This window comes from Geospiza fortis, unplaced genomic scaffold, assembly GCF_000277835.1.
Source record: "Geospiza fortis unplaced genomic scaffold, GeoFor_1.0 scaffold110, whole genome shotgun sequence".
In the NCBI taxonomy this organism is placed as follows: Eukaryota; Metazoa; Chordata; class Aves; order Passeriformes; family Thraupidae; genus Geospiza; species Geospiza fortis.
In genome coordinates, this window is record NW_005054593.1 from 140,381 (window position 1) to 150,397 (window position 10,017).

The 10,017-nt window shown below is 50.5% G+C and overlaps 1 protein-coding gene across 1 annotated transcript in view; it reads right to left on the reverse strand.

The window, feature by feature from the left end:
- Positions 1-1,867: 1,867 nt before the first annotated feature.
- The window catches only part of NECTIN1 (nectin cell adhesion molecule 1), a 100,089-nt gene continuing 91,939 nt past the window's right edge, over positions 1,868-10,017 (reverse strand). The window contains exon 9 of the mRNA XM_031064455.1: positions 1,868-2,130. Within this exon, the coding sequence (XP_030920315.1) occupies positions 1,912-2,130 (219 nt within the window). The 3' untranslated portion in view covers positions 1,868-1,911. The remainder of the gene's footprint in view (positions 2,131-10,017) is intronic.

Genomic DNA, 10,017 nt, shown 5'->3' on the forward strand with positions numbered 1-10,017 from the left:
CTTGTCCTGCTCGGGCACTGGGGAAGGGCTGGGAAGAGCTGGGGGTGCTTTTTGCCATTCAGGGGGATCCATGCCCGTGGTGTGATCCCCCCCAGGGCCGTGCTGCCCGCCTGCCCAGGGTGTGAACCCCTCTCCCCTGTCCAGATGTGTCTGTCAGCCTGCAGGGAGGCAGAGTGACCCAGATGTGCAGCAGGGACAGGCAGGACGAGGCTGCAGGTGACAGGGGCACAGCAAGGGCAGGGAACAGGCAGAGCTGCTGAGATCCAGCTAGACAAAGAGAAACGGGTGCCTCAGTGCAGGGGCTGGGCTGGGACACCTGTGTGGTCACACGTCCCCTGACAGGAGCTGTCGCCTGCTGGGGGTTCCATTGCTCACCTGTCCCAGCAGCGCTGGCAGGTTTGGGGTGCCTGGGCAGCAGGGGAAGGGTGTGGGGCCCACTCTCCCTCCCACATGGCCTCAGCTCCAGCATCCTCACGTTTTCCAGAGGGATTTTAGTGCCTGCAGAATGCCAGGGTTGCAAAGCGAAGGAAATTCCCTGAGCCAAAGCCAAGGAAATGCCCTCTGGCCACAAAGCTTTGTCCCCTTGTTAGAACCATCCCAGCCTCACCCCTTCCATGCCACGGGTGAAACAGATGGGAGTTATCCCTGAAACCAAGCTCTGAGGCAGGATGCTCATTCCTTGTCCTCCTCTTCCTCTTCTTTGCTTTTATATACATTGAAGTGTATATCGATATTTATATTATTTTTTCTCTAATACAAGTGAACACAAACGTGATGTGGAGATAAATTCCCTTCTCTAAAACACTTTGTGGTCACAGGAATGTACACGTTTGGATTTACACACCCACACACATTCCAATATCAAAAAAAGGTGTAGTCCCAAAACTAAGATGCTTTTATAAAAGTTAAAAGGCCAAATTCCTCTATTGGCTTTTATCCTTCATTAAGAGCAAGGAGATTACCTGAAATCCTGATTTGTTCTTCATATTCTGCCTGAGTTAATTTTAAAATTCCAATCAACAGATGCGAGGAAGAGAAGGGGGAAAAGCTCGTGGGGGGCCACGTTAGGCTTTGGAAGGAAAATTAGAGAGAATGTTTTTCTTTGTAATTATTTTCTCCTTTGGGTTTCAGGTTATCAGACCTGTTATTTAAAGGATGCTTTCTCCAAATGTGTTGACTCCAAAATATGTCTCCTTTAAAAGAGTCAATCCAGGAGATTGGGAGTGGGAGCAGGAAGGGAAAAGGACAGAAACAAACCGCCTAAACCGTGTCCTGATCTCTATTTTTGGGTTGGTTTTGAGCATCTTTCGTTATAAGCATCTTATGATTTGGTTCAGCAATCTTGGCTGTTCAGCTCTTCACAAAGGGGGATTCGCTATCCCCACTTCCAAGGGGGAAAAGGAGCAGGGGAAAAAACAAACAAACAAAAAAAAAAAGAAATAAAAAGCCACAGGCTCAGCTTTGAGCACTGGCTGTGCTGTAAAACCTCACGGAAGCTGCAGCGAGGGCTGGGGATGATCCACGCGCGGCGGCTACTCCGGCGTGAGGAGTGCAGGAATCAACACAGGGGAAAACCTACGGACGCTGGACTGGGCTGGGCACATGCCATCCACCACAGGGCAGCTGCCACCCACAGACACATGCACACACAGAGCCAGGAGGAGAACAGAAAGATGCAGGTACCGGAGAGGACGTGGGAGAAGGCAGAGTGTTCCCTTGAGCGTTAGCAAGCCAGGCAGACACTTGGAACTAATCATGGCAATTGCACCCGGATTTAAAACCCAATCAATAGAATGAGCAATGGCAAAGGGAGGGGAGGGCTGGAAGGCCTTGGTTGTTGAGCGACAGGAGAGGTGAAAACCATGAGTTTCTTCATTAGTTTTGTTTTTTTTTTTTTGCAGTGTTGACACTTTAAACATACTGTTCCTTAGGACAGATGTAAGGAGCCCGGGAGCCGGGAGGTGGGCAGCAGAAGGAGATGTCGGAATGGTGAGGATAAAGATCTTGTGGGAGGTCTGACAAGGGGGCATAGACATGAGGGATCTTCTCCAGATATCGATCTTCATGTGAGTAACAGCGGGTCAGGTAATCACTCGCATTCGATATCTCTGAGTGACACTTTCCAAAGTTCTGCAAGTAGAGACAAAAGTCAACGGGTGAAAACTCCGGGATCCACGGCCAGAAAACACACACAGCCCTTCAGCTCCTTGCTGAGGCACACATAGAGCAAGCAGGGTGGAATATTAACCAGTTTACAGAGCTCGCTGCTTCAGGAAAATGGAAACCCAGGTGATAAATCCTCATGCTGCAAAGTTTCTGTCTCGCTGCCTGAAATACCCAGATTGTTGATGAATATGTATGGGCTGGGCATGGTTTGTCCCTTGTCTGTAAATACTCTGCTCTCTGCACTAAGCAGCCAGCCAGAGGAAGGGCAGTTTATTCCTACGCTTTCTAACCTGAGTTTTGGAAAAGCAGTGCTTGAAGGCATCATTAATCCAAGCCAGGCCTGTTGTGCTCTTCCATTTAAAGGGCACATGTGTCCTACCAGGGGCTGGGGATGCAGAATGAGGGCTTTACCTGTGTGAACAGCTCCCCTCGGGCTGGGTTCTGTGGGTCAAATCAACCACAGAGAACACAAAACCGCTTCCAAACCCGAGGCTGCTCTGTGGGCCCCGTGCTTTTCCCTCTGTGTGTGGATGCTTTGCCCTGCTGGGGTTGAGGGAGCATCTCTCCCACATCCCAGGGCTGCGGCTCCCCAGAGGGTGGCAGCAGATGGGAAGGATTCCCCCCTGCTCCCAGACCCGTTCCTGCTTTGGAAACCCTGCAGGACGACCCAAGCAGGATGGACATTTGTTTTTGAAACCGACCTGCTCTCAGGGGCGCTCACCAGGAGATAATTTCTTCTCCAAGAGAGAGCAAACAGTGCTGGAAAACGTTTTGATGCTTGTGGTTTGAAGCAAGCAACTTGCCCTTGAGTCCTTCCTTGTTCCCTTTCAAATTCCCAGGAACAGTCAGTTTAGTGGAAAGGACAAGGGTTTGGCCCCCAGGAGAAAACGCCTGAAGGAACAGAACAATCCATTCCAGCTCCTGGATGAATATTTCACCAGGATGCTTTAAAAATCCAAAATCCTATGGAAAACAAGGTGTTGACAATAATTTATTGATGGCTCAGACTGCTGGGAGAGGCACAAAGGCAATTTTGGGAATAGTCTGGCTGAGCCCAGTGAGGGAAAGTTTGCCTGGGCTCCAGGAAAACAGCAGCAATGCTGAGGTCAACCTCATTTTCATCTCCCTTCCATTGGCAAAACTGTTTATCCTACAGACTGAGCTGTTAAAAGTCAGTAGTGGAGTTGCTGTGCTGGGATCCTACATTTGGGTGGGCCTTTCCCACAGTTTTTGTCCATTTTAGCATTTTAATTGCCAAGTAAAAATGTGGATAAGTGCAGCATTAGAGCTCTTTAACCAGAGGAGCCCAAACCAGGGGCCATGAAAAAGCCTCGCTGACTCTACCTTAACCTTAAATAAATGTTTGCTGTTCTTCTGGCAGCCCCAGCTGATAAAAAGAGGTAAAAAGGGGCTCATAAATTGGGAAAATGGGATGTTTAAAGTCCTCTCCCTGTACAACCTACTCGTAAGAATTGTCACACTCAACAGAATCCCTTTCCACACATGGAAGAGGGAAAAATCTGTATTTAGCCATGCTCTCCTCCTGCTTTAATTTTCTGGGTTAAGCTAACCTGAAAGGGAAGTTGTCTTAATTACAGAAATTTAGTAAGACAAAGCAAGCAAGGGGGTTTCTTGTCATTTGTTATCAATGAAGAGGGAGGGGAAGTTTCTGCGCTTTCTGAGAAAAGCAGAGGATTTGCCAGTGCTGTGTGCATGGACAGAAAGGTCTCCTAGGAGAGATCCTCAGTTAACAAAAGTGGAAGCTGAGCCGGGTGTGATCAGGTGGCAGCAAAAGGGGCTGTGAGACACTTCTACAGGCTGCCTGTGACAATACACGGGGTCAGCAAAGCGTTTTTCCTCCTGCTTATCTGCCAGTTAATGTGGCTGTGAGACAGGGCCCATGAGGCACTGCCAAAGCCACTCAGTGCAGCTCTGTCAGCACTTCTGTTTGCACAGGTGAGTGCAAACAAATCCTTCTTTTCTTGCTGGCCCCTCTTTTGTGCTCACTCCTCACAGGTGGGGTCAGGGCAGGGCAGCTGGAGAGTGTCAGGGCCAAAGGAAGAGAATTCCCTGTCTCCTTTTACCTTTCCTCAGCACCTGAGCTGGGGGTTGCTTTGCTCCTGCTTTGTTCCCTGAGCTCATTTGTGGAGCGGCAAAAGGGAGGAGAACAAAACCAGCCCGGTGTTTTCGAACACATCTCGCAGCCGGTGCCCTTTGACTTCCTTCCCCAGTCCCACTGTGACTTCTCCCCAATCTAATTTATCTTTAACGAAGTTTGAAATTAAATTAGGGATAATGAACTAATTAAATTGAACTGGCACACGATTCTACCACCTTCCCCCACCTGACTTCTCCCACTTGCCTTTGTCTCCAGCATGACTCCATGCAATTCTTCATTATCTGGGTTACATCCTCCCCTCTCAGTTTTATTTCCAAGAGCTTGATTAAAGGGGATGTCAGCAATCTATCCATTTCAGACAGCCTGGCAGATTACCTTTAAACAGGCTTTATTTGATTGAATTAGGGAGCTTTCATTTCTGCCATGACTTTAACTCAACCCTTCTCCGTCCCTCCACACCCAATTCCATCTTTCCTTCTATTTGCAGAACATCTCTTTGGGTAGCAGGAGGTGTGAGGCAGATGACCATGTCCTGTACTTTTAATCATCTTGGAATAATGAGTTCCTACTGGTCTGAAAGTGAAAAACTCCTTCTCAGTGACCTGAGGGTTTCTCTCCTACCGTTTTTGGGAAATCTGAAGATTTTACAGGTGAGAGTTGGACGGGTAATGGTTTCCTCTGCTTGGCCAAGCTCATGGCAAGCACAATTTTGCACTTATGGAATGCGTTCACCTGTGTTTTCCTGGCTGGGGAAAAGCCCCTGCTGCTCAAAACTCCTGAAATTTTGGGCTGCCACTACCCCGACCCCCCTCATCTGTCGCTTTGGAATTTTGGGCTGCAGCACAGGCTGATGGCCAGGAAGGAGCAGCTCTGTTGAGTGACAGCATCACAAAGCTGCTGTCACACTGGGGACCAGCCAGGGCAGAGGCTGAGGGTGTTGGGGCACAGAAAATACACTGGGAATCCAAAAAAAGAAATATTTCCTCCTGGGGTTGGGAGCCTCACATCCTCTCCTCCCCTGCGTCTGAGCTCCTACTTGGGGTATTTGGGGGATTTTTCCACTGCCATGTATGGCCATGATTTTAGGGATATCTAGGAAGGCTCCTGCTCTTTTTGGTGCTTTATCTGTAAGGGAGTTCTTGGATAATCCCCGTCCTGAGTAAAGAATGAGCAGGAACCTGAGCTTGGGCTCCTGCAAGGAAAGAACTGAGGACAAGTGGGACAGAGGGACTCGCCCTTGGGTTCAGGAAAGAAAAAGATTGATCAGAGATTCCCAAAATGCAGAGCAAGGACCTGTGGTGAGGGATGCATTCAGACACATGCAAGTATTAATTATGCAGAAAACTTGCTCAGAACGTTGCATTCCTTCTCACAGCATGCTTTTCTCTCCCCCTGCTGCCTCTGGTACGTACCTGGTCCATGTTCCTACAGCAGCTCACACCATCAGTCATCCCAAACATTTCCCTCCTGGCTGTTTCTCCCCCAAATCCTCCTGTCCACCCTTTTGGAGTCAAGGCAGGGCTGATATCCTCATTTAAAAATGGGAAGCTAATAAGGAGCCACCTCTTTGCAATTTCTCCTGCAATTTGGAAATTTTGCAATTTTGCAATTTCTCCTGCGATTTGGAAATGGGAATATGAACCCTGGTCACTGATTTGTTGTGTTCTTGATTCCAAGTCTGATGTTTTCCAGCTATTCCTGCTACAACAGGGACAAGAAATTCCCAAGCAAAACGGAGAGCTGGAGTGTGGGGAGGTGAAGGGGGAGGAAATAATTAAAAAAGCATAAAAAAAAATTAAATTGCCCTGATCTATGGTGTGTCTTAGCAGGGAGATTACACCTTCAAAGCACCATATGACTGGCTTTATTTTTACTTCAGAGAGACTGGGAGGATTTCCAAATTTGGATTTGGAGGATTACTGTCCTTTTGCTGACAATAAAATTCCCCACCCTGGGGAGGACGAGGCGAGACCTCCCAAGATGGATTAGGGAGCTCTTGCCTTGTTTGGAGCAGCGGGAGCAGCCCAAGAATCTCTTGGGAACAGGAGGTGAAGACACAAGGGAGAGGGGCTGGTTTCCACCACCCCTTCCTCAGGGCTGGAATTCTCATCCCAGAGGCGATGGAGGTGCCTGGGAGCGCAGTGACAAACAGAGCCCCACAAGGAGACAGAGGGAAGGGAAAAGCAAACCCATCCAGAACTTACTGTCCACTCTCGCTCGTTACGTCTACGAAGACCTTGATCCTCATTCTGGGAGCAGGAGTGGGTGAGACACCACAAGAGAGAGAGGTTATGGATCTGCTCCGGCCCAGGCTGCTGCAGACACTCACCTAGGAGGGCTTTTGCTACACCAGGGGAGCTACAGGGCTGCTTCCAGCACGGGAACACCAGGGAGAACAGGGACAGAGCAAACTGGAGCAGCCCCTGCACCCTCACCATGGAGCTCCTCAGCTCAGGGGGACACTGACCAGGATTGCCCAGGGGGGCTTTATAAAAATGCCATTTTCCTCCTGCTTGTCCTCCTTTCCTTCCTTCTCTCCCAATGATCCAATGGCCTTTGTCTTCTCCAAGACGTCCCTTCCTGGCCCCAAGCTCCTGCTTCTCTTGAGCCTCCTCTGATCTACCCGGGCTGACCAGGAGGCATTCAAGGATCTCCAAAGAACCTCTCCATTTGCTGACTGCCTTTTCTCCTCTCCCTTCCCTTCCTTCAAACCCACAGATCCTTCACCTCTCCATTTGCTGGCTGCCTTTTCTCCTCTCCTCTCCGTTCCCTTCCTTCAAACCCACAGATCCTTTCTGCTGCTGGAGAGGCAGCAAAACAAAGGGGAAGGAGCAAGAGAGAACCTGGAGTCACCACAACCTCAGGAGTGAGGGACAGCTGGAGCCAAGGACAGGGGCACCAGTGGCATTTCCTTGGCCAAAAACTCTTGGAATCATCCAGAAAATGTGGGAAAGGAGAGATCTCTCCCTTTCAGGGACCAGCTGGCTTTAGTAACTGAGAAAAAGCTGTGATTATGGGGCAAAGGAACATAGGACGAGCTGAAGTCACCCCAGTTTTAGTGTTTTTTTCCACTAAAAACATCATCATTCAGATAGTTACTGGAGATGGTCCAGAACAACCAACTGAGTCCAAATCACTCCCTGCCACAGGACCTGAGCTTGGAAGACTTGGTGACACTTGAAAAAGTCCAGAGAACAGGACTCAGTCTGTGTCTAGTTTTGAGAAGGAGAACACCAAGGAAAATAATCGCTCCCTCTCTCCTGGGCATCCAAACTTGCCACCTGCCCAAGCCTCAGCCACACCAGCCCTGTCACTGTCACATGCACGGTCCCTCTCTGCCTGTCTCTTATCCACGGAGTCTTTCAGCTGGGGGAACCTTTAGGTGCTCCCAAATTCTGTCACATCCTCTCCCACCTTGTTCTTTCACACATGCACATATGCTCCATCTTCTCTAGAGTTACTTCCACATGCACACAAGCCTTTCTTTTTTAAAGTTTTCCTTTCCATCATTCCCTTGTCCTGGGAACAAGGAGGGAAAAGCCCTCTTAGCATCTCTGACCTTCTGATTCCTCAGAAATTCCCTCAACCAGAGCAGGAACTTCAAACCCACCTGGAGCAGGGGGGCCAAACCAAGCCATGAACCCTCTCCCCCTGTCCCACATGCCTGGCTGCAGGAAGCAAAGGGAAACACAGCAAAAAGAGCATGCAGAGAGGCAAGGCAAGGCAAAGGCATTCTGGGCAGCACCCCCAAAAAAACAAACAAAAAAAAAAAGAGAGACAGAAAGAGAGCAGGAGAGCAGGCAGGGAGGGACAGACAGACAGAGCGCTCCAGAGGGAGGGAGGAATGCAGGGAGGGGGGACTTTGAGGGGTGCAGTGAGGGAGGCAGAGTGTTGTGGTGAGTACCTTGAGGCCAGAATCTGAGGGGAAAGGGCCTAGAGTGACATGCGCTAGCGAAGGTTGGGCTGGATGGTTGCATACTCGACTAGGTCTCCTCCTGCATGGATGGAGCTCCGAGGGCTGGGTGACACAGCCAGAGCCGACGTGTCCAGCTCTGCATACTGGACATCACAGTCCTTGTTGCCAGGGTTCTGGAGAGAAGAGAGCAGCAAGGCGGTGGGGGGACACGAGGGAGGATTGTGGGGCAGGAGGGGAGTGAGGGCAGAGGGGCCGTGCAGATGGTGAGGGGTGAGACAGGACACGGAGGGGGTGAAGGGGGAAGAAAGAAGAAAAAGGGTGAGGAGGGAGGGGAGGAGTAAGAAAACAAGGGGGGAGTAAGAAAAAACAGTTAAAAAGAAGGAGGTGGGGAGGTAATGAATAATCAGTCAGGTAAAATCCCAAATCAAAGCAGAAGTCACAAAGGTGCTGCTCCCCCAAAAGCGGAGCTGAGTGACCCAGCCCTGGCTGGCAGCACTCCCAGCCACTGCCCCTTTCCCTGGGGCTGCTCCCAGCACCATCTCGCTGCTCTGCTCTTCCACTGAACCCCTCTGGCACCAGCACTGTCCTTAGCTGGGGCTGGGTCAGTGACTTCAAACCTTACAATGCACCTGAGCTCTCTGTTTTAACCCCAGAGTTTGGGATTCGCTGCAAACTCAGGTTTGGGGAACATGAGCGAAATTCCTTGGTTTGAAATTCGGGGTTTTGGGAAGGAGATACCCAGAGGGAATGGCTTTAAAGCCAAAACTCCAAAGGCATGGCCACAGGGGAATGTCACTGTTCTGCCCCAACGTGGTAAATGTGGAGTGCTGAAGAGCCTCATTGAACACAAGGCTTGGCTGCACAGCTTGGCACTGCAGATTACCTCTGCAGCACGAGTTTGTCATCCTAACAGGGTCTAAGAGATGCTGAAAGCATCCTCCTTTGGCATGGAAATATTTATGGGTATTCCTTCACTAAGCGGCCTTATCAGCAAGGACTGCATGAATGGAATATTATCCAATTTGTCTGATTGTTCCTACCCAGGCATCTTTCATGCAGATAATAACGGGAGAAGCCTGGAAGGCAGGGTAGCCCAGAGCTTGTGGCTCAGGGGGGAATAAGGATCACCAGGAGGAGCCTTGGTGCCAGCAGCCATGGTGTGAGGGGGGATCCTGGCTTCTTGCCCTGTGGAGTTTCTTTAATCCTCCCTTTTGGGGCTGGTTTCAGTGCCAGCATTAGCCAGGCATCTGCTGAGCCTCTCTGAGAGGAGAGAGGCGTCTCCTCCAAACAAAGCAGCTTCCCAGCCTCTCTCTCCCCTTTCCAAAATGGCTGCGCCGCTTGGCAGCGGTGCAAAAGGTGTTTAATTTGAAAGTGTTCCTCTCCTCTCCGTCTGGAAGTGTCCTCAGCCACCCAGCAGCTGTGGCTGAGCGGTTTTTAGGAGTTTATAGCCCTGTAATGAGCTGGTTGAGTGCCTGTTGCTGGAAGGGGCCTTTCACTCCGTGATTATCTCTGCCTGCTGCGCCGGCCTGTGCCAGGGCTTGGCTCCCTGCTCTGCCCCTCAGCCACAGGGACGAGGGGAATGAAGGGGAACGGGGCTGCAGCAGCATTTCCAGGGCTCAGCCAAGCTGGGGGCTGCAGGAGCAGAGGGCTGCAGGTCGCCTCTGTCCTGCCCTTGGTGGCCAGCTGGCAGTGGCGAGTCGTTGGCATGAAAGCTGCACATCCTGCGGAGCCTCTGCTTCGTGTCTGGACCCGGAGTTTGGGCATTTAGGAAAAATTAGCAATGCCAGCTCCAGTCTGAGACCTAAATCTAGGCCTT